We start from the raw sequence: 25,170 nt of genomic DNA on the forward strand, positions 1-25,170 counted from the left end.
ACAAAGCCCACAAATGTCCTCAACAATCTGGCTTAAACTTTCTTGAAGTCCACACCCCATTATGAGCTTATGCTCTGGAACATTCATAAGGGGAAATACAGAGACCATCAGATGCACCTGTCCATGGGTTGAACATGAAGCCCACCACTATCTGTCCTTCTCCCACCCATCACCCTGGTCAGGAACTCTTGGTGTTATCATCACTGGTAACCTGCAAAAGAATATGACTGAAATCTCACTAATTCATTTTACCATCACCCATTGGTCATCTCTAATGGATATTCCCTCCAGTATCATAAAATAATCTAATCTCCAGATATAATTGCTATTATCTTCACAAAGCACAAGATAACATTTTAGTGCTTATGACCTAACTCATTTTGCCTAGGGGTAAAGAGACCCTAACAACACATCCCCAACCACTGAAACATAAAGACACCGGTTATATTTCCTTCTATGTGAACAGGAATTTGTATGGGTTTCCTCCAGTCTACTAGCTCATGAAGGCCATGTCATATGCCAGTGTATCTGTTCAAATGCAGGCTCTGATTCCACCTGGTGAATAATGGGCTCACCTGGTTCTAGGTGTTGGATACCATCCCTTCCCCTCCCCTGTCCCACAGCATCTCAGCTCACTTTTCAGGTCCAGACTTTTCCTATGACTCTTGTTCATCCTGCTTTAGTTGACTCTCTTATTATCTACATTTAGTCAGTGAGATTATTACTTACTTTTCTCTATTAATGTTATTGAAAAAGCTAGAAGCAATAGGGTACATTTGGGAATATGTTCATGAAATAGTATGGAGGAAAGGGCTTTTCATAGACAGCAGGTTCTACATTAGTAAATATGCAGGTGATATCACAGGACTGAGGAAGTGCTGATCTGCCCCAGACACACAGGTGTGACATCTCAGTGCAGGAGAGGAGCCAGTGTTACATGTACAAATGTGTCAGTCAGAGATGAGGACTCAGATTGGTCTTTTCTTGTTCCCAGGAGAGATAACATCACTGATGACATTGATTACACATCCAACACTCATGGCAAACCCACTATAAAGTTCAGACATGCTGTTACTATCGTGATCCCCGATTTACATCCTTGCAGGCGGAAATGCAGATGATGAGGTCACATCCTCAGTGCCCACAGTGAGATGCGGTGGAGCTGTGCTCTGCTCTCCAGCACCGCTTACTTATATGACCTCAGGCACAGTTCCAGAACTCACTGTCCCAGGGACTCGGGAAAGCTGCTCTGAGGTGGACTTTTCAAGGGAACCTGCTTCCTGAAGTGGGGGCTTTCCTCTGACCATGACACCCTCAAACTCTGCAAGCCATTCAATGTGAAGGTTTACTTCTAAGAATCATGCATGTTCTCTCACCCAGTGTGGTGGGAACTGTGCTGCCTGAGCTCCAATGTCACTGGCTGTGACAGAGAGAGTTAGAAATAAACACTTCTAGAAGGAGTGAGTCTGCGCACAGTGACCAGGTCACCTGCCCAGCATATTGGAGTCCTGAGGAGCTTCCAGGAGCTGTCTGTTCTTAGTCCTTGGTAGCCTTGGGGATTCCTCAATGTCCACCCACAAGGAGGGAGTCCTGAGGTTCCTGGTGTTCCTGACACACAGTTGTGCACAGGGGAAAGGCAGGACAAGCTACTCGCCAAGTCAGCAATGCTGGGAAAGATGACCATGTCAGCAGAAATGACTACCTTGTCCACACAATTAGCTGTCTGGTTAGTTGTAATGAACAAATCCACCTCCAGAACAACTCTTGAAAATATTTAAGCTCTTTCAGGTGAAGAATCAGTCACCCCAGTTAAGTCAGACAGTAAATGTCTTGTGAATTATGATGAACAGTGAATTTTACACAAATTTGTCTGAATTCAAATTGGTTATTACATGTATGTTTTGTCTCCAACATTTGAATGTCCAGTAAATAAACATGAGCTACTGTGGAAAGCCAAAAATAAGAGTTTGTGTCTGACAACTTGGAGGACCCTGAAGGTGAGTTGGGGATTTGATAAGTGAAGATATGTACCTCCATGGGATTACAGTCTATTCCCAAAATCTACCATTGAGCCTTGAGCCTTGACCACATCTGTTTTCCTGACCAGCCTTAAAGCACCGTTTCATTCCTGGACAAAGAGGCACCAGGAATGCGAGGGGGACCCCAGGTGGGGGCTGAGTTCTCTGAGGGCCGTCAGCGCCCTCCTCACAGGGGGGAGCCCCAGAGGCAGGGGCCTCCTTTCACTGCTTGTTATGTAAAGGTCCCTCCCACATGACAATATCCATGTAAGTCAGAAGATAAAAAAACACTTAAATTCAGGTATCTCCTCGTACTTGAAGAGGTTTTCTGGGATTCACTCATCTCACCCACAAGGAGATGAACCAGCTGTGGTTCTTCCTCTCTCTGCTGTCAGCTCCCAGAGGCGAGTGTCTCAGGGATTCAGACATGAACATGCGGGGAAGCTGCATCTGAGCCCATGAGTCCCGGGGGTTCACTCTGTCCACAGGTGTCCTGTCCCAGGTGCAGCTTCTGGAGTCAGGACCCAGCCTGGTGAAGGCCTCACACACCCTCTCCCTCACCTGCACTCTCTCTGGTTGCTCATTAACCAGCTATGGTGTAACCTGGGCCCGCCAGCCTCCAGGAAAGGGGCGATGTGGAGCAGTCGAAGCACAGACTATAACTCAACTCTTTTTTTTTTTTTAACATCTTGATTGGAGCATAATTGCTTTACAATGGTGTGTTAGTTTCTGATTTATAACAAAGTGAATCAGCTATACATATACATATATCCCCATATCTCCCCCCTCTGGCATCTCCCTCCCACCCTCCCTATCCCACCCCTCTAGGTGGTCACGAAGCACCGAGCTGATCTCCCTGTGCTATGTGGCTGCTTCCCACTAGCTAGCTATTTTACATTTGGTAGTGTATATATATGTCCATGCCACTCTCTCTGGGACGAAGTGAGAGAGTGGCATAACTCAACTCTTAAGTCACGGCTCAGCATCACCTCCAAGAGCCAAGTTTATTTATCGCTGAGCAGCCTGACAACTGAGGACACAGTCGTGTATTACTGTGCGAGAGACTCAGTGAGGGGAAGTCAGTGTGAGCCCAGACACAAACTTCCCTGCACGGGGGCCCATAACAACCAGGGAGTGCCCAGGACACACCAAGTACAAAGCTAAGCCCCAGGAGCAGGTGCAGATGGGGGCTGGGAGGGGATTCTTGTTAGAACCTGTGCCTTCCTCTTCCCGCCCAGTAGTTCCACCAGAGACCCTCTTCTATATCCTAATGTTTCATCGTTGTGGTTTACGTCATGCTCACAAAATTGTGTGTGCATATATATTATTTTATTTTAATTTTTTTATTGAAGTAGGGTTGATTTTAAACACACACACTTAATGCTCAGCAGTTACAGTTGTTTTTTCTGCTTTATTTTTCTTTTTATCAAAGGATCTCAATACAACACCAAGGCTCACCATCATTTTCCCTGTGAGTCTGATTCTCGAAACTGGTGAATATCCTGAGAAGGCACATGAGATTTTTAAGCATTATTAATTTCAGTTTTGTTTTTGTTCATGTCGATGGAAGAGACACACCCTCCTTCTTTCAGTTAACCTTCACAGTTTGAATTCTGTAGCTTGCTTGCATTGGTATACACACTAATGTCAGAATGTCCCAATATTTCATATGCAATGATCCTCATTAGTCACAGATACCATATCTGCAAATTCACTTACTTGCTACCTTTTATTAGCACCCTAAAATAACTTCTGTCATTTCATGTTCATTCATGGAAAATTGCAATGTGGCCGGTTCTTTGAATCACCCAAAACAGACACACACACTTTCCCAGCTGAGGTCAGTCAAGGTGATACTTTCTATTCTTGTTGCAACTACTGTCATAGAAATGAGCACTTTCTGGGGTCAACCTAATGCCATGCTTTTTCCTTTTCTGTGATTTTTGGCAATTGTTTAAAGTACCCCCAGGCATAGTACTGAAGAACAGTACAGTGTCCCTAAGCACAAATGGTTGTGAGTGGACTTAGGAGAAAATATACATGACAGATCAGCTTCATTCACGCATGAGTTATGTGGCCATGGGCTGTGAGATTGATATTCATATTTCCAATATAAATCTCATGCAAAACATGAAGACAAAACTCACTGCTGCATATGTGAGGCAGCTTTGGAAACTTAGCTTAATTCCAACTGCAGCATGGCAAATGGGGGCTTGTGGCCAAGAAGAGGGTGGGGTGGAATGGATTGAAAATTACTAACAAAAGAAATATAGGCTAAGGGGATTCTGGTTACATAGACTCAAAAGGATTCTTGCTAAAGGGAGACCAGGGTGATCAGATATCACATATGTGATAAGATATTTGATGGATTTGATCAAATATTGAGGGTGATCAGAGTTCAAGGGTTGGGAGTTCATATTAATCTGAGGTAGTGGTTTCTTGACAAAACTTGGTCATGTAAATACAAACACAGAAGCCCACAGGTCAAGACTAGTTGAGAAGAGCATTTCAAGTAGCCTGTTGCCTAAGATGTGGTCAAGGATCATTGTCACACTTAAGAAGAGAAATGTTGAACACAAAAATAAACCAGGGATGCACACACACACACACACACACACACAGAGAGAGAGAGAGAGAGAAAAGACTAGCTGAGGACTCATTGAGAAGGGGTCCATCTGCAAACGAAGGAGAAAGGACTTAGAAGAACCCAAATCTGCTAACACCTTGATCTTAGACGTCTAGCATCCAGAGCTGAGAGAAACGTATTTCCTTTGTTTACGCCACTCAGTCTGCTATTCTGTAATGGCTGCACTCACCTATTAATACACAAATGATATAGAAATAGACATGTATATGGAAATAAAAGTATCATATTGTAAAGGAAAAATCACCCATTCTTCAGAGGTGACATGATGTTCATACCCAAAAAGACATATATGTGCCTATTGTAACATTCTTTAGAATTTAGAATAGATGACAAATGATTTCTGGATAAATTAATGTCCAAATTATATTGGTTTGAGTATAACTTGGAAATGAATAATATAAAAATTGATCAAAATTAAAGTGCAATTTTTCTTATCAAACAAAACTCGAATTTTTAAGGAAGGACGTTTTAAAGTATATCCAAAATTTGTGGGGGTATTGCTATGTAAAGCATTGTAAACATAGGATGAGAGGTGAAGAATTATGATGTAGAACAAGAAAATAATAGAGCACGTGCTATTGAACTGTGCTCACTACATTTGTAATAAAAATGCCAACACAGTGTGATGAAATGTGTAAAGCTGGTGTGTGACTAACGAGAAAGTGCACAGCACTTGTTTAACAAGCAGCTCAGAGTTAGAACAGAGATACAGAGAAGCTGTGCAGGAGGCAGAGGAGGAGGCCCGAGGAGGCCGGGAAAGGATGAGAGGAGGAGTGTGAGAGATGCCCAGCTCTAGGCGTTAGGATCGGATGTGTCCTCAGGAAATTTTCACATGAAACCCTGGAAGGGAAAGGAAGTCCTGCTGTGCTTACTGTCACACCCCTGCCCTCTGACTCTCCTTTGTCCAAACACTCCTGTTCTGGAAGTGCAGGACCTGTGGTCAGTGAACAGAAGCTGTGTCCACCGTGGATCTCAGCAAGCACCCTACTCCAGAGCCCCAGAGAGGGACCAGCCATGACCATCTTTATATAAAAACATTCTCCCCACCTGCACATCACACCCTGGGCTCAAGGGGAAAGCACAGCACCTGTGCTGTGCAGAGTCAGGGTTCTCATCTTCACTGACATAACTCTCTGAAAGTCAAACATTTAATCAAAAAGAACATGAAATCCTTCTGGTCATTCCTCCTCTTGCTGGCGTCTCTCAGCTGTGAGCATCTCCTGGGTCTGAGGAAGGTGGAATTATGGGGTGACATCTGTGAACTGCATGTCTTATTACTTTTCCTTCCCCAGGTGTCCTGTCCCAGGTGCAGGTGCGGGTGTTGGGCCCAGGACTATTGAAGACCCTCTACCTCACCTGCCCTATTTCTGGATTCTCCATCCAAAGAGTGCTGACTGCTGGGACTGGATCCCTCAGGCCCCAGGGAAAGGGCTGGAGTGACCGGGGTGCTTTGGTTCTAGGAATAGCACAGCATACAACCTGTCTCTCCAAAAATGACTCTCCACCTCCAGAGACACATCACAGATTCATTTTTCCCTGCAGCTCAGCTCCGTGATGACCTAGGACACAGCCCTGTATTACTGTCCCAGGAGGCACAGTGAGAAGTCAGGGTGAGTCCAGACAGGACCCTCCCTGCAGGGGCCGCTCCAACCACCAGGGGACGCTCAGGGCCATCAGGAAACAAGAGGACCAATTTCAGGGCAGGCGTAGAAGTCACGGAGGGGTTTTTTCTCAGAAGCTGGGGTTTCTCCACTGGATCATTTCCGCCCCTGCAAGCTCCATCCATCATGATTCCAGGGAACTTTCCTGTTTCTGAACTTGGGACATTATTTCATGGTGTCAGGCTTGTCTGTCTTTCCTCATCTATCTTAGGACAGACTGCACAGAAATTTTACTTCATGGATTATGAGACCTGGACGACAGCCCTGTCTGTGTCTGACCTGAGTCTCCAGAAGACGAGACAGGGCCAAGGCTGGATGTGATTGTTTTAATATTTACAACTTCCTACCTGTACTTAACTATTTCAGAGTTTTATTTTGTGATGATAATTTATCCCCAAATTAACTGATCTTTAACATATAAAACATAACAATTTTTAATTTGTTTTATACATAGAATAATTGGGGTTGTAATTCTTCACATTACATTAATACAACCAAAATGCATGCAATTTGTTTCCCAGACACAGTATGACAGAAGTTACTAGACCTTCACCAATATCCATATCCCTCCCCTCAGGAGAGCACAGCTAATCATCATTTCCTCTTCTCTCTTACATGTTGGTTGTGACCAATTTCTCTCTTCTAAACAAGGATGCTTGCAGGAATTTCCACAAGTCCATCCCAGTGACCTGCTCAGTAAATTACAGAAAAATAAAAAGTAATAAAGTGAAAAAAAAATGTCATAGGAAGTAAATCTTTTTTGACATAAAACAGGCTGCTGGTTATTTCAATAGCAAAAATGAGTTTATTCGGGACCAACCAAGAATTACAATTCAGGGACTGTAGTCATGATGAGCCACGTGTACGTCCCCAGTAAAATAGGAAAGAATAACTCTTTTATCAAGCTAAAAAGGGAGTTGAGTCAGCTATAGTGAACTGAGTCCATGTTTTGTTTCTTTTGTTTTGTTTTGTTTTTTGGCTGAGTTCTTGCCAGAAAAGAAGAGGTAAACTTTCTTCCCCTTCTTGGATTCTGAGATCACCGAAGGGCATGCCAAATTGCCCTTCTGTTCACACAATTTTATTCAATTGAGGTTTCTCTTTATTATTATTATTGCTGTTTCTGTTGTTGTTATTTTACATTTTCCACTTTTTTTTACATCTGTCTGTTAATTTTAATCAGAGGTAAAAGCTGAAATAGACAATAACCTTTTGAACCAATTAAATATAATTTTATGAATTTCTCTCCATGACTTCTAATTATCCCACCATGAGATTACAAATTTCATTGCAGAGAAAGGTTTATTGTTTGGGGCTTTTTAAATTTTTTAATTAGTATATTTTTATTGAAGTATAGTTGATTTACAATGTTGTATTAGTTTCAGGTATACAGCAAAGTGATTCAGTTATACATACATGTATGCATATATATTCTTTTTCAGAGTCTTGCCCCATATATGATATTACAAAATATGGAGAATAGTACCCTGTGCTATACCATAGGTCCTTGTTGATTATCTATTTTATATATTGTAGTATGAATATGTTAATCCCAAATTCCTAATTTATCCCTCTTTCACACCTTCCCCTTTGTTAGCCATAAATTTAATTTTCAAGTCTCTGAGTCTGTTTTGTAGATAAGTCCACTTTTTAGATTCTATGTATAAGTTATATCATATGGTATTTGTTTTTGTTTATCTGACTTACTTCACATAGTGAGATCATCTCTAAATCCAGTCACTTTGCTGCAAATCGCATTATTTCATTCTTTTTTATGGCTCAGTAGTATTCCATGTTCCATGGTATGTGTGCATGTGTGTGTGTATATATATATCACATCTTCTTTATTCACCCATCTGTTGATGGACATTTGGGTTGCTTCCATATCTTGACTATTGTAAATAATGCTGCAATGAACATCAGGGTTCATATATCTTTTTGAATGATGGTTTTCTCTGGATATATGCCCAGGAGGGGGATTGCTGGATCATATGGTAGTTCTATTTTTAGTTTTTTTTAAAGGAACCTCGGTACAGTTCTCCACAGCGGCTATACCAATTTACATTCCCACCAACAGTGTACGGGGGTTTCCTTTTCTCCACACCCTCTCTAGCATTTATTATTTGTAGACTTTTTGATGATGACCATTGTGACTGGTATGAAGTGATACCTCATTTGGTTTTGATCTGCATCTCTCTAATAAGTACCTATGTTGAGAATCATTTCATGTGCCTTCTGGTCATCTGAATATCTTCTTTGGAGTAATGTCTATTTAGATCTTCTACCCATTTTTTATTGTATTTTTTAAAAAATATTGAGCTTCATGGGCTGTTTGTATATTTTGGAGATTAATCCCTTATCAGTTGCATTATTTGCAAATCTTTAATCCCATTCTGTAGGCTGTCTTCTTTTTTTTAAAATTTCCTTTACTGTGCAAAAGCTTTTACTCTTAATTAGGTCTCATTTGTTTATTTTTGTTTTTATTTCCATTATTTTAGGAGACAGATCCAAAAATATATTGCTGTAATTTATGTCAAGAGTGTTCTGCCTATGTTTTCCTCTTAAGAGTTTTATAGTATCTGGTCTTACATTTAGATCTTTAATCCATTTTGAGTTTATTTTTGTGTATGGTATTAGGAAGTGTTCTAATTTCATTCTTCACTATGTAGCTGTCCAGTTTTCCCAGTACCACTTATTGAAAAGACTGTCTTTTCTCCGTTTTACACTCTCGCCTCCTTTGTCATTGATTAATTGACCATGTGTTGGTTGGGTTTATTTCTGGGCTTTCTATCCTGTTCAATTGATCTATATTTCTGTATTTCTGCCAGTTCCATACTGTTTTAATGACTAGGTTTGTAGTATAGTCTGGATTCAGTGAGCCTGCTTCCTCAGCTCCTTTTCTCTTTCTCAAAATTGCTTTGTCTATTTGAGGGTTTTTTCTGTTTTCATACAAATTTCAAAAAATTTTGTTCTAGTTCTCTGAAAAATGCCATTGGTAATTATTGGGATTGTGTTTAATCTGTAGATTACCTTGGGTAGTATAGTCATTTTCAAAATACTGATTCTTCCAATCAGAAAACATGGTATATCTTTCCATCTGTTTGTGTCATGTTTGATTTGTTTCATCAGCATCTTATAGTTTTCAGAGTACAAATATGTTGCCTCCTTAGGTACATTTATTTCTAGGTGTTTTATTCTCTTTGAATTGATAGTAAATGGGATTGTTTCCTTAATTTCCATTTCTGATCTTTCCTTGTTAGTGTATACAAATGCAAAAGATTTCTGTCTGTTACTTTTGTAACCTGCAAATTTACCCAGTTCATTTATGAGCTCTAGAAGTTTCCTGGTAGCATCTTTAGGATTTTCTGTGTATAGAATCGTGTCCTGTGAAAACAGTGACCGTTTTGCTTCTTCTTTTCCAAGTTGGATTACTTTTATTTCTTTTTCTTCTGTGATTGCTGTGGCTAGGACTTCGAAAACTATGTTGAATAAAGGTGGCAAGAGTGGGCATCCTTTTCTTGTTCCTGATCTTAGAAGAAATGTTTTCAGCTTTCCACAGTTGACTATGATGTTAGCTGTGGGTCTGTCATATGTGTCCTCTGTTATTTTGAAGTAGGTTCCTTCTATTCCCACATTCTAGAGAGTTTTTATCATAAATGGATGTTAAATTTTTTTTATAAGATTTATCCTCTCACTTTTGCTCATCTTAATCTTGCTCATTCTTTTTTTATTAAATTTATTTATTTATTTATATTTATTTTTGGCTGTGTTGGGTCTCCATTTCTGTGTGAGGGCTTTCTCTAGTTGCGGCAAGGGGGGGGGCCCTCTTCGTCGCGGTGCACAGGCCTCTCACTATCGTGGCCTCTCTTCTTGTTGAGCACAGGCTCCAGATGCACAGGCTCAGTAGTTGTGGCTCACGGGCCTAGTTGTTCCGTGGCATGTGGGATCTTCCCAGGCCAGGGCTCAAACCCATGTCCCCTGCATTGGCAGGCAGATTCTCAACCACTGCACCACCAGGGAAGCCTAATGTTAAATTTTATCAGGAGTTTTTCCTGCATCTATTAAGATGATCATATGGACTACATTCTTCAATTTTTGATGTGGTTTATCACAGTGATCAACTTGTTGATATTGACAAAATTTTTTCTCCCTGGGATAAATCCCACTTAATCATATTGTATGATCTCTTTAATGTATTGTTGGATTCCATTTGCTGCTATTCCATTGAGGATTTTTGCATCTATGTTCATCAGTGATATTGGCCTGTATTTTCTTTTTTGGTATCTTTGTCTGGTTCTGGTATTACAGTGATAGTGGCCTCAAATAATGAGTCTGGAAGTGTCTCTTACTCTCCAGTTTTTTAGAAGAGTTTGAAAAAGATGGGTGTTTTCTCTTCTCTATATGTTTCATAGAACTCACCTGTGAAGCCATCTGGTCCTGGACTTTTGTTTGTTGGAAGATTTGTAATCACAGTTTCAATTTCATTACTTGTGATAGGTCTGTTCAGATTTCCTATTTCTTCCTGGTTCAGTCTTGGAAGGTTACACCTTTCTAAGAATTTGTCCATTTCTTCCAGGTTGTCCATTTTATTGGCATGGAGTTGCTTGTAGTAGTCTCTTAGGATGCTTTGTATTTCTGTGGTGTCTGTTGTAACTTCTCCTTTTTCATTTCTAATTTTATTGATTTGAGTCCTCTCCCTCTTTTTCTTGATGAGTGTGGTTAAAGGTTTATCAATTTTGTTTATCTTCTCAAAGAACCAGCTTTTAGTTTCATTAAACTTTGTTATTGTTTCCTTTGCTTCAATTTCATTTATTTCTGCTCCGATCTTTATGGTTTCTTTCCTTCTGCTAACTTTGGGTTTTGTTTGTTCTTCTTTCTCTAGTTCCTTTAGGTGTAAAGTCACATTGTTTATTTGAGATTTTTCTTGTTTCTTGAGGTAGGCTTGTATTGCTATAAACTCCTCTCTTAGAGCTGCTTTTGATGCATCCCATAGGTTTTGGATCATTGTGTTTTCATTGTCATTTATCTCTAGGTATTTTTTTATTTTGTCTTTGATTTCTTCAGTGATCTCTTGGCTATATAGCAATGTATTGTTTAGCCTCCATGTGTTTGAGTTTTTTACGTTTTTTTCCTTGTAATTTATTTCTAATCTCATAGCGTCATGGTCGGAAAAGATGCTTGATATGATTTCAATTTTCTTAAATTTACCGAGACTTGATTTGTGACCCAGGATGTGATCTATCCCAGAGAATGTTCCGTGTGTACTTGAGAAGAAAGTGTAATCTGCTGTTTCCGGATGGAATGTCCTATAAACATCAATTAAGTCTCTTTGTTCCATTGTGTCATTTAAAGCTTGCATTTCCTTATTAATTTTCTGTCTGCATGATTGATCCATTGGTGTAAGTGAGGTGTTAAAATTCCCACTACTATTGTGTTACTGTTGATTTCCTCTTTTATAGCTTTTAGATTTTGCCTGTGTATTGTGGTGCACCTATGTTGGGTGCATATATATATTTATAATTGTTATATCATCTTCTTGGGTTGATCCCTTGATCATTATGTAGTGTCCTTCCTTGTCTCTTGTAACATTCTTTATTTTAAGGTCTATTTTCTCTGATATGAGTATTGATACTCCAGCTTTCATTTGATTTCCATTTGCATGGAATATCTTTTTCCATCCCCTTATTTTCAGTCTGTATGTGTCCCTAGGTCTGAAATGGGTCTCTTGTAGACAGCATATATATGGGTCTTGTTTTTGTATCCATTCAGCGAAACTGTGCCTTTTCTTTGGAGCATTCAAACCATTCACATTTAAGGTAATTATCAATATATATGTTCCTACTACCATTTTCTTAACTGTTTTGGGCTTGTTTTTGTAGGTCTTTTTCTTCTCTTGTGTTTGCCACTTAGAAAAATTCCTTTACCAATTGTTGTAGAGCTGGTTTTGTGGTGCTGAATTCTCTTAGCTTTTGCTTGTCTGTAAAGCTTTTGATTTCTCCATCGAATATGAATGAGATCCGTGCTGGGTAGAGTAATCTTGGTTGTAGGTTCTTCCCTTTCATCCCTTTAAATATATTGTGCCACTCCCTTCTGGCTTGTAGAGTTTCTGCTGAGAAATCAGCTGTTAACCTTATGGGAGTTCCCTTGTATGTTATTTGTCACTTTTCCCTTGTTGCTGTCTTTTTTTCTGGAATAAAAATTTTTATTAGTATACTTGCTATGCAATATTATATGAGTTACAGATATACAATACAGTGATTCACAATTTTTAAAGGTTATACTCCATTTATAGTTTTTATAAAATATTGGCTATATTCTGTTGTATAATATATACTTATAGCTTCTTTTTTTTGAATTATAGAATTTTATTTATTTTTTTATACAGCAGCTTCTTATTAGTTATCCATTTTATACATATTAGTGTATATATGTCAATCCCAATCTCCCAATTCATCACACCACCACCCCCTGCGCCACTTTCCCCCCTGTTGTCCATACGTTTGTTCCCTACATCTGTATCTCTATTTCTACCCTTCAAACATGTTCATCTGTACCATTTCTCTAGGTTCTACATATATGCATTAATATACGATATTTGTTTTTCTCTTTCTGACTTACTTCACTCTGTATGACAGTCTCTAGATCCATCCACGTCTCTACAAATGACCCAGTTTTGTTCCTTTTTATGGCTAATATTCCATTGTATATATGTACCAATCTTCTTTATCCATTCGTCTGTTGATGGGCATTTAGGTTGCTTCCATGACCTGGCTATTGTAAATAGTGCTGCAATGAACATTGGGGTGCATGTATCTTTTTGAATTATGGTTTTCCCTGGGTATATGACCAGTAGTGGGATTGCTGGGTCATATGGTAATTCTATTTTTAGTTTTTTAGGGGACCTTCAGACTATTCTGCATAGTGGGTGTATCAATTTACATTCCCACCAACAGTGCAAGAGGGTTCCCTTTTCTCCACACCCTCTCCAGCATTTGTTGTTCATAGATTTTCTGATGATGCCCATTCTAACTGATGTGAGGTGATACCTCATTGTAGTTTTGATTTGCATTTCTCTAATAATTAGTGATGTTGAGAGGCTTTTCATGTACTTCTTGGCCATCTGTATGTCTTCTTTGGAGAAATATCTATTTAGGTCTTCTGCCCACTTTTTGATTGGGTTGTTTGTTTTTCTTAATATTGAGCTGCAGGAGCTGTTTATATATTTTGGACATTAATCCTTTGTCCATTGATTCATTTGCAAGTATTTTCTCCCATTCTGAGGGTTGTCTTTTCGTCTTGTTTGTAGTTTGTTTTGCAAAAGCTTTTAACTTTCTTTAGATCCCATTTGTTTAATTTTGTTTTTATTTCTGTTGCTCTAGGAGGTGGATCAAAAAAGATCTTGCTATGATTTATGTCAAAAAGTGTTCTTCCTATGTTTTCCTCTAAGAGTTTTATAGTGTCCGGTCTTACATTTAGGTTTCTAATCCATTTTGAGTTTATTTTTGTATGTGGTGTTAGGGAGTTTTCTAATTTCATTTTTTTACATGTAGCTGTCTAGTTTTCCCAGTACCACTTATTGAAGAGACTGTCTTTTCTAGATTGTATATCCTTGCCTCCTTGTCATAGATTAGTTGACCATAGGTACATGGGTTTATCTCTGGGTTTCCTATCCTGTTCCATTTATCTATATTTCTGTTTTGTGCCAGTACCATATTGTCTTGATTACTGTGGCTTTGTAGTATAGTCTGAAGTCAGGGAGTCTGATTCCTTCAGCTCCATTTTTTCCCCTCAAGACTGCTTTAGCTATTTGGGGTCTTTTTTGTCTCCATGCAAATTTTTAGATTTTTTGTTCTCGTTCTGTAAAAAATGCCATTGGTAATGTAGATTACTTTGGGTATTATAGTCATTTTCACAATATTGATTATTCCAATCCAAGGATATGGTATATCTCTCTATCTGTTTGTATCATCTTTAATTTCTTTCATCAGTGTCTCATAGTTTTCTGCATACAGGTCTTTTTTCTCCCTAGGTAGGTTTATTCCTACGTATTTTATTCTTTTTGTTGCAGTGGTAAATGGGAGTGTTTCCTTAATTTCTCTTTCAGGTTGATCATCATTAGTGTATAGGAATGCAAGAGATTTCTGTGCATTAATTTTGTATCCTGCAACTTTACCAAATTCTTTGATTAGCTCTAGTAGTTTTCTGGTGGCATCTTTAGGATTCTCTATGTATAGAATCATGTCATCTGCAAAGAGTGACAGTTTTACTTCTTCTTTTCCAATTTCTATTCCTTTTATTTCTTTTTCTTCTCTGAATGCCGTGGCTAGGACTTCCAAAAGTATATTGAATAATAGTGGTGAGAGTGGGCATCCTTGTCTTGTTCCTGATCTTAGAGGAAATTCTTTCCGTTTTTCACCATTGAGAATGATGTTTACTGTGGGTTTGTGGTATATGGACTTTATTATGTTGAGGTAGATTTCCTCTATGCCCACTTTCTGGAGAGTTTTTATCATAAATGGGTGTTGAATTTTGTCAAAAGCTTTTTCTGCACCTATTGAGATGATCATATGGTTTTCCTTCTTCAGTTTGTTAATATGGTGTATCACATTGATTGATTTGCGTACATTGAAGAATACTTGCATCCCTGGGATAAATCCCACTTGATCATGGTGTATGATCCTTTTAATGTGTTTTTGGATTCTGTTTGCAAGTATTTTGTTGAGGATTTTTGCATCTTTATTCATCAGTGATATTGGTCTGTAGTTTGTTTTTTCTTTTGATAGTATCTTTGTCTGGTTTTGGTATCAGGGTGATGGTGGCCTCATAGAATGAGTTTGGGAGTGTTCCTTCCTCTGCAATTTTTGGGAAGAGTTTTGAGAAGGATAGGTGTTAGCTCTTCTCTAAATGTTTCATAGAATTCACCTGTGAAGCCATCTGGTCCTGGACTTCTTTTTGTTGGAAGATTTGTGATCACAGTTTCAATTTCATTACCTGTGATTGGTCTGTTCAGATTTTCTATTCTTCCTGGTTCAGTCTTGGAATGTTATACCTTTCTAAGAATTTGTCCATTTCTTCAAGGTTGTCCATTTTATTGGCATAGAGTTGCTTGTACTAGTCTCTTAGGATGCTTTGTATTTCCGCAGTGTCTGTTGTAACTTCTCCTTTTTCATTTCTAATTTTATTGATTTGAGTCTTCTCCCTCTTTTTCTTGATGAGTATGGCTAATGGTTTATCAATTTTGTTTATCTTCTCAAAGAACCACCTTTTAGTTGTATTGTTCTTTGCTATTGTTTTCTTTGTTTTTATTGTTATAAACTTCCCTCTTACAATTGCTTTTGCTGAATCCCATAAGTTTTGGATCGTCGTGTTTTCATTGTAATTTGTCTCTAGGTATTTTTTGATTTACTCAGTGATCTCTTGGTTATTTAGTAGTGTATCGTTTAGCCTCCATGTGTTTGTGTTTTTACGGTTTTTTCCCTGTAATTGATTTCTACTCTCATAGCTTTGTGGTAAGAAAAGATGCTTGATATGATTTCAATTTTCTTAAATTTACTGAGGCTTGATTTGTGACCCAACATATGATCTATCCTGGAGAATGTTCTATGTGCACTTGAGAAGAAAGTGTAATCTGCTGTTTTCGGATGGAATGTCCTATAAATATCAATTAAATCTATCTGGTCCATTGTGTCATTTAAAGCTCGTGTTTCCTTATTAATTTTCTGTTTGGATGATCTGTCATTGGTGTAAGTGAGGTGTTAAAATCCCCACTATTATTGTGTTACTGTCGATTTCCTCTTTTATAGCTGTTAACAGTTGCCTTATGTATTGAGGTGCTATTATGTTGGGTGCATATATATTTATAATTGTTATATCATCTTCTTGGATTGATCCATTGATCATTATATAGTGTCCTTCCTTGTCTCTTGTAACATTCTTAATTTTAAAGTCTATTTAATCTGATATGAGTATTGCTACTCCAGTTTTCTTTTCATTTCCATTTGCATAGAATATCTTTTTCCATCCCCTTATTTTCAGTCTGTATGTGTCCCTAGGTCTGAAGTTGGTCTCTTACAGAAAGCATATATATAGGTCTTGTTTTTGTATCCATTCAGAGAGCCTGTGTCTTTTGGTTGGACCATTTAATCCATTCACGTTTAAGGTAATTATCCATATGTATGTTCCTATTACCATTTTCTTAATTGTTTTAGGTTTGTTTTTGTAGGTCCTTTTTTTCTCTTGTGCTTCCCACTTAGAGAAGTTCCTTTAACATTTGTTGTAGAGCTGGTTTGGTGGTGCTGAATTCTCAGCTTTTCCTTCTCTGTAAAGCTTTTGATTTCTCTGTCGAATCTGAATGAGATCCTTCCTGGGTAGAGTAATCTTAGTTGTAGGTTCTTCCCTTTCATCACTTTAAATATATCATGCCACTCCCATCTGACTTGTAGAGTTTCTGTTGAGAAATCAGCTGTTAATCTTATGGGACTTCCCTTGTATGTTATGTTATTTGTCGTTTTTCCCTTGTTGCTTTCAATAATTTTTTTCTCTTTAATTTTTGTCAATTTGATACTATGTGTCTCGGCGTGTTTCTCCTTGGGTTTATCCTTCCTGGGACTCTCTGTGCTTCCTAGACTTGGGTGGCTATTTCCTTTCCCATGTTAGGGAAGTTTTCGACTATAATCTCTTCAAATATTTTCTTGGGTCCTTTGTCTCTCTCTTCTCCTTCTGGGACCCCTATAATGCGAATGTTGGTGTGTTTAGTGTTGTCCCAGAGGTCTCTTAGGCTGTCTTCTTTTTTTTTTCCATTATTTTTTCTTTATTCTGTTCCGCGGCAGTGAATTCCACCATTTTCTCTTCCAAAGACAAAATGTCTTCTTTGTCTTCAGTTATCTGTTCTTCTGCCTCAGTTATTCTGCTATTGATTCCTTCTTGTGTATTTTTCATTTCAGTTATTGTATTGTTCATCTCTCTTTGTTTGCTCTTTAGTTCTTCTAGGTGTTTGTTCTTTGATTTTTCTATGTCTTTGTTAAACATTTCTTGCATCTTCTCGATCTTTGCTTCCATTCTTTTTCCGAGGCCCTGAATCATCTTCACTATCATTATTCTGAATTTTTTTTTCTGAAGGTTGCCTCTCTCCACTTCATCTAGGGTTTTATCTTGTTCCTTCATCTGGTACATGGTCCTCTGCCTTTTCATTTTGTCTATCTTTCTGTGAATGTGGTTCTTGTTCCACAGCCTGCACAATCATGGTTCTTCTTGTTTCTCTCAACTCAACTTTTGGTCTGTGCATGAGTCATGGATCTTGGCGAATCACAGTAGATTATTGTGAGCGTCACTGTGTGGTGGTGACTCCAGTGAAGCTACTCTATCAGCTGTGATTTTATTGCTGAGAAAATTAATCTAACACTGGTATCTTGTTTGTGGCTATTGACCTGGAAAATGCTATTTTTTCTCAATATCTGTTAATGGAGCCATAAATATTAGAATAGAGTAATGATGATCCAGATATTGTACTGATGCAAGGAAAAAATGTGGTTTTTGAGGTGTGCAATGGAATGAAACTTCCTGTGGACCCACCTGATGCTTTCACCACAGGACATCCTCTCAAATCACAGAATCACAGGATGAATGGTGCACAAGGGTGGTCTGAAACTCAAGTTAGGAAACAACAAAACAATATAATAAGCACCTGGGGTTGGTGAGAACCACATCACAAGAGAGATGACAGGGAAAGAAAGAAGGAAGGACGAGGGAAGCCTGACTCAGTCCCTCGCCAGTTGAAAGAACAGGCTTGCCCACATTCAAATTTACTTCAAGCTTGAGGGTAAAATCCACCCTTTGTCTGTGGGAGCTCACAGCTCTATCCTCTGAAAGACTGAGGTCTTGGGGGGAAGGCAGAGCTGTGGTCTAGAAGAAGATGAGGCTGTGGGATCTTCTCCTCTGCCTGGTGACAGGTCCCCAAGGTGAGGGTCTCAGGTGTCAGACACAGGTCTATGGTGTTGGTTGTGACTGCAGGTGACTGACAGTGACTGATTCTCTTTGTTCACAGGTGTCCTGTCCCAGGTGCAGCTGCAGGAATTAGGACCCAGACTGGTGAAGCCCTCCCAGACCCTCTCCCTCACTTGTGCTGTCTCTGGATTCTGCATCACAACCAATGCATATGATTGGACCTGGATCCGCCAGCTCCTAAGGAAGGAGCTAGAGTGGATGGGATGCATACATTTTGCTGCTGGCACAGCATATAACCCATCACTCATGAGTACAGTCTCCATCTCCAGGGACATATCCAGGAATAAGTTCTCCCTGCAGCTGAGCTCTGTGACCACCGAGGACACAGCCCTGTATAACTGTGCAAAAGATACACAATGAGGGTAAGTCAGTGTGAGCCCACACACAAACCTCCCTGCAGGGAGATAGAAGAGGGGATGTAGGGAGCGCTCAGGAACCACAATTGTGTGTTTTAGCTCCAGGAACATGTGCAGATATAAGTTAAGGGCTGGTTTCCTGTCAGGGTCTGCAACTTCCTATCCATGTAGCAGTTTTCCCTGTGGAACCTCTCTGGGCTCATGATTCTCTGCATAAATATTCAGTATCTCATAGAAGATTTGTTGGAATACGAGAAAACTACTCTCACATGCACAAAAGGCAGAGTCAGTTACAGTCGCTGACTCCTGTCCCTAAATGTCAATCAATTATCAAATCTATGTTGAGTCAGCTGCATCTATAGAAGAGTCTCTGTGGAACTCAAAAATGCAGATCAGCAAACCCCAGTCCATCACCCCAGCTAGCCAGCAGGGAACGGCATAAAGTGCAGGCTTGGGTCAGGCAAAAGAGGTGTTATAAATCCGAAGCCATATAGGAAACATTGCTGGTGGCCATGCTCTTTGTCTTGACACCACACTCACAGCTTTAATAGTAGGTGACACCAAGAAAGGACACAACGATCCCAACTGAAGCTAGGTATGGATGTCTCCTTTGATGATGGGACACACGCACACCCCAAAAGAATATGAGTGTTATCACCTCCACTATTAAGGTGTCTGTTGAGAGAATGTCAGGCCTTTCAGCAAGTCAGAAATGGCCTTATATAGAGAGGAGTGGGGACTGGTTCAGGGTTTTTACTGTGGTTCAGGGGTGGGGAAAAGCAAGGGCCCCTCTCTCTGAAGGGGCTCCTGTGGTTCCAATCTTCCACCAATATCAAAGGAGACAGAAGCTATGCTTTCCTACCAGATGTCCCATGTGTGAGCAGAATCAGTAGAGTGAGAAATGAGCCTTAAGGTTCAGCCATCAAACATCAACTATAGAGTATGACTACCTATTTCACTTCAAAACTAGAAAATGAGTAAAAAAAAAAAAAAGATAAATGGGGGAGGGATCAAGATCTCTCACCGTCTCCCCACAGATACATCAAAGATACACCTACATGTGGATCGAATTTCACAGAACATCTACTGAACGTTGGCAGAAGACCTCAGACCTCCAAAAGGGCAAGAAAATTTCCATGTAACTGGGTAGGGCAAAAGGAAAAACAGAGAGAGAGAAATTAATCAGGACAGGTTCTGCACTGCTGGGAGGGAACACTGAAAGAGGAAAGGTTTTCACACACTGGGAAGTCCTCCCACTGACAGGGACAGAGGGGGAGCTTTGGAGCCTTGGAGATGAGTGCAGCAAGAGGTGTGCAGAGGGCAAAGCAGATAGACACGTGCACAGACAATAGGTGCTGACTGGCATGCCCCAGCCTGAGACACTCTTCCGCTGGGGTGGGGGCTGGTTGCTGAGGCTTGGGCTTTGGAGGTTAGACCCTGTGGAGAGGACTGGGAGTGGCTGTGCGAAGACAGTTTGAAGGGTCTAGGGTGTGGTGCACCACAACCAAGGGAGTCCAGGAAAAAACCTGGGCCCGCCAGAGAGGCAGGGTGCCGTTGTTGGGAGGTGTGGGAGGAGAGGGGCTGGTCCACCAAAGTAACATCTTTCTCCGTGGCCTCTCAGCCATCAGGGCACTGCCTACATGAGCTACGGGAGCTGGCACTAGCCCGCCGGCATCTCGGACTACAGAAGCAGTGCAGACCACTGCTACAAGTGTGTTTCCTGTGTGCAGGTGCAGCTCACTGCTCCCACCTTCCAGCGAGCATTTGCGGCCCAACAACACCAAGGGTCCCACAGCCCGGTGCCAACTGCTGCCCCCGCCTCCCTGGGAGTGCATGTGACCCACCACCACTGCCAAGGTTCCTGTGACCCAGTGCCACCATTACCCCCCCACACCCTGTGGGTGAGCTCAATGCCCCACCACTGCTGAGGATCCTGCAACCCAGCACCAGCCACTGTCCCACCTCCCCAGGGGTGTGCACGGTACCCGCCGCCAGTGCTGAGGGTCCATGACTCAGTGACAACCACTGCCCTCGCCCCCCAGGGTTGTGTGCAATCTGCCACCTCTGCCAAGAGACCCTCAACCGTGAGCCAAGTGCTACCCCCACCTTCCTGGCAAAGTGCACACAGGCCAGCACATGCTGAGGAAAGAGACCATAAGCATCCAAACCAAGAACAGCCCTCACGCCAAAAAAAATTAAACCCACACAAGCTACGTAGGGACGCTTCAGCATATAAATAGCCCTCCAAGACTACAGTAGATATTTGTTTCTCCTAAACTCACAGAGTAAGAGAAACATAAATCTAATGAAGAAACAGAAGAACCACTCTCAGTTAAAAGACCAAGAGAATTCCCCTGAAGGAACAAACAATGAAACAGACCTCTTCAGTCTAACAGACATCAAGTTCAAAAAGTCAGTAATGAAAATACTGAAGGCATTAAGAAAGGCTACTGACAGAAATGCAGATTACTGTAAAAAGGAACTAGAAACTACAAGGGGAAGCCAAGAAAAATTAGAAAATTCATTTGCCGAGATGAAAGCTGAGCTCAAAGCAATAAATAGCAGAATGAATAATGCAGAAGAAAGAATAAGTGACCTGGAAGATAGAATAATGGAAATTACCCAATCAAATCAGCAGACAAAAAGCCAAATGCAAAAAACAAAATGAAAGTAATATGGGATAATATAAGATGGGTCAATCTACACATAATAGGGATTCTAGAAGGAGAAGAAAGAGAAAAAGGGGTTGAACATGTATTTGAAGAATTTATGGCTGAAAATTTCCTAAACCTAAAGAACGACACAGATATCCAGATACAGGAAGCACAGAGGTTCCCAAACAAGATGAACCCAAATGGACCTACACCAAGACATATTATAATAAAAAATGGCAAAAGTTAAAGAGAAGATTCTAAACGCAGCAAGAGAAAAACAAAAAGTTAATTACAAGAGAACCCCCATAAGGCTATCGGCTGATTTCCTACAGAAACTCTTCAGGACACAAGGGAGTGGCAAAATATATTCAAAGTCTTTAAAGAGAAAAATCTGCAACCTAGAATAATCTACACAGAAAGGTTATCATTTAGAATAGGAGAAGATATAAAAAATTTCTCAGACAAGAAAAAAACAAAAACCAAATCCAAAAACGAGGGGATATATGTATACATATAGCTGATTCACTTTGCTGAACAGTATAAACTAACACAATATTGTAAAGCAAATATACTCCAATAAAAATTTTTTTTAAAAAGGGACACCAGGGTCACACGGCCTGCATGGCCCAGAGTGACCACTAAGGGACACCGTCACCCCGACAATCCAGTAACTGAGCATCTCCTGAGTGCTTGTCTTAGCAACTTCACTGGAGAACATTCTTTAAACTCCCACCACCCATCCAGGTTCAAGGGATCTATCACACTGCAAGTCAAGCTGAGAGGGGTGAATACCCTCCACACTTTCATGTCTTGCAAGTTCCATTCTCTCTTTCCCTTGTTTTCATGTTAGTTCTGCACAAATGACTGTACACATTGCTCTTACTGGGATAAGGAACGTTCTCAGACATTAGCTCCAATGAATCCTCTTTATGTCTCATTCTGCACAACCTCTCTGTAGGTTTAGTCCTCGCTGGTCACTTCCATCTTCTTGAAATCACCCCTCAGGTGGTTTCTCCTGTCCTCTCTACTTAGCACGTCCTTTGATGTATCTTCCACATCTGCCTGACAATTAAATCTACAGTTTCTCAGGGATAAGTCTGCTTATCTAGGCTAAAATACACTACAGCAATTCACATTGTAAAGTCCAATCAAATGAATTAATCTTTGAGGTGAAACAGTACTTCATGCTTGGAAATGCTGGTCTCCTGGCCAGAGGGCAAAAGAAATCAGATTTCAGTGACATTAAGGATTCTAACACAGCTCTACCAGTTTTAGTGCCCTCTATGTTCATATCAGGCTTTTCCATCCTGTGGACAATAGAGGATGACCATTTTCTGATGAGTTTTTAGATAAAATATCAAAAAAAGGATCCATTCAAGAAAGTACTGATAAATTTGACTTTGTTTAAAAATTAAAAACATTTGTCCCACAAAAGATACCATTAAGGAAATGAAAAGACAAATGTAGATTGGGAAAATGTATTTCAAAATCATATATATGACAAAAGATGGTGTTCATAATGTGTTAAGAACTTTATATACTATGTGGGGAAGCCCTGGACCCTCTGACCACGGGGCCCAGCCCCAGGGACACGGGAGAGGGAGGCTGGGAGTGAGGGGTTTCCTGTCAGGGTTAAAGTTTACATTACTATGACCAAATGTATGCTATGAACCCTTTTCAATTTCCCACCCTGAACTCGAACTTCACAGATAATAGTAGACAAAGACAGTAGATTAGTTAATCCTCTGCCATAATCATTTCAACCCTGGAAGAGGCTGGATTACACAGATGCACAGTCACTCTTTTTATTTTCAATGTTTTCTTTGTATAAGAGTGTGATTATTTCTGATGTGATTAGATTGGATCCTCTGCAATATGACATGAGCTGGCATAAGAGAGAACTTTGCCCAGGGTACCATAAATACAATAATAAAACTTCCAGCATCAGTAACCTATACCATGCCTCTGTTTGGAATGTAGTTACTCAAATTACAGTAAAATTGTAAATGGTTAAATTAAAAATATATATACTGGAAAGATCTGTTCTTTATATTATGAGCATTTTTAAACCAATATAGACATCAAATAATTATTTGCATATGAAATTATGATTATAAAATTTTGACAGTTGTAGATATATAAATGTGCTGTGTTTCAGAAAATATCTGAACAAATGCTAAACCCTTTAATATCAATTTGAAAAACACATGAGATTTGAAATAGTCCACCATTTATTCTTATGCTTAGGAAGGAGATGCCTTGTTTTAAACTGATTTCAATGTATCTCTTAAACCAAGAGCTCCCCTAACCCAGATTCAAATACCGAGTGAGTTTGAAGGGAACTCACAGGGGCCCAGAAAGATCACAGGGAACGTAACCTCACTCCATGCCCACTTATAAGAACAGGGCTTCCCCACATGCAAATTTTCCTGCAAGCTCTAGGGTAAAATCCACCCTTGGGTAGTGGGGGCTCAAAGCTCGCTCCTCAGGCAGGGCTGAGGTCTCTGGGGAAGGCAGAGCTGTGGTCTAAAAGAAGACGCAGCTGTGGGGTCTTTTCCTCTGCCTGGTGACAGGTCCCCAAGGTGTGTGTCTCAGGTTCAGGGCAAGGGTCTATGGGGATGATTGTGGCTGCAGGTGACTAAGAGGGACTGATTCTCCTTGTCCCCAGGTGTCCTGTCTGACCTGACACTGCAGGAGTCTGGCCCAGGACTGGTGAAGCCCTCACAGACCCTGACCCTCACCTGTGCTGTCTCCGGGGGCTCTGTAACCAGCAGTTACTAGTGGAAGTGGATCTGCCCGCGCCCTGGGAAAGGGTTGGAGTGGATGGAGTACTGGACAGGAAGTACAAGCTACAACCCTGCTTTCCAAGGCCGAATCTCCATCACTGCTGACACGTCCAAGAACCAGTTCTCCCTGCAGCTGAGTTCTGTGACCACCGAGGACACAGCCGTGTATTACTGTGCAAGAGACAGTGAGAGGAAGTCAGTGTGAGCCCAGACACAAACCTCTCTGCAGGGAGACAGGAGGAGCTGGGCGGCAGGGGGAGCTCAGAGACTAGGCCCAGGAGCCGGTGCAGAGGGTGGCAGGGAAGGGGCTTTCGGTTGGGATCAAGAATTACATCTCCAGAACATTCAGCTGCCCCAAGGGACATTTCATGTTTTTTCTGTCTCTATCTTCTCAGCACAGCCAACAAACAAGAAAGTTACATTGTCTATTTGCAGATGGGATATCATCAGTCACTAGGGATCTGTCCATCAAGTTCCTATATCTTATTTATTTTTCTTGACAAAGAGAACATCCAGAAGACTCTCAGCTTCCCTGTGATTCGAAAACATTTCCACAAAGGGAGGTACCAGCACATTTCATCAACCCTGTGTCCAAACCCAACTTCGACCCCCTCACGCACAGGTGGCCCACATATAGGCCCTCCTGTCAGACAGGCACATATGACCTCAGGGGGTTATGATCAGTGCATCCCCCCAGGACCTCTGTCCACAGGGTCTCTCTCCCCCCAGGATATGTTAACCTCCTGCTTCTGATTTACTGGGGTGGATGTTGAACCCACCCCAACATAACCCTCTGCCTTCTACCTTTTAAATTCTCCCTCTACCTGTCCTAGACCCTGAGCACCATGGGGTTAGGGTTAGGGTTAGGGTTAGGGTAGGGTTAGGGTTACGGTTTAAAAAAAGCACACAAGATCTCAGAAAACCAAGTAGTGGTTCCCTCTGTGAGGGGAATTTATGAGGTAAATCTCCATTTGAAAGGGTGTCTCCCTCCCTGACCAGGAATAGGGTGACTGAAGCTCAAGAAACTTTTACCTATGGAGAAGGCCTG

General features: G+C 40.6%; 1 gene segment (V, D, J or C); it reads left to right on the top strand.

Moving 5' to 3' along the window:
- Positions 1 to 2,376: 2,376 nt before the first annotated feature.
- LOC130704778 (immunoglobulin heavy variable 4-59-like) lies at positions 2,377 to 24,117 on the top strand. The segment is given in 4 exon segments: positions 2,377 to 2,422; positions 2,507 to 2,653; positions 2,962 to 3,102; positions 24,005 to 24,117. Coding segments are annotated over 4 exon segments (447 nt in total).
- The last annotated feature ends 1,053 nt before the right edge of the window (positions 24,118 to 25,170 follow it).

This window comes from Balaenoptera acutorostrata, chromosome 14 (assembly GCF_949987535.1).
Source record: "Balaenoptera acutorostrata chromosome 14, mBalAcu1.1, whole genome shotgun sequence".
NCBI classification, from domain to species: Eukaryota; Metazoa; Chordata; class Mammalia; order Artiodactyla; family Balaenopteridae; genus Balaenoptera; species Balaenoptera acutorostrata.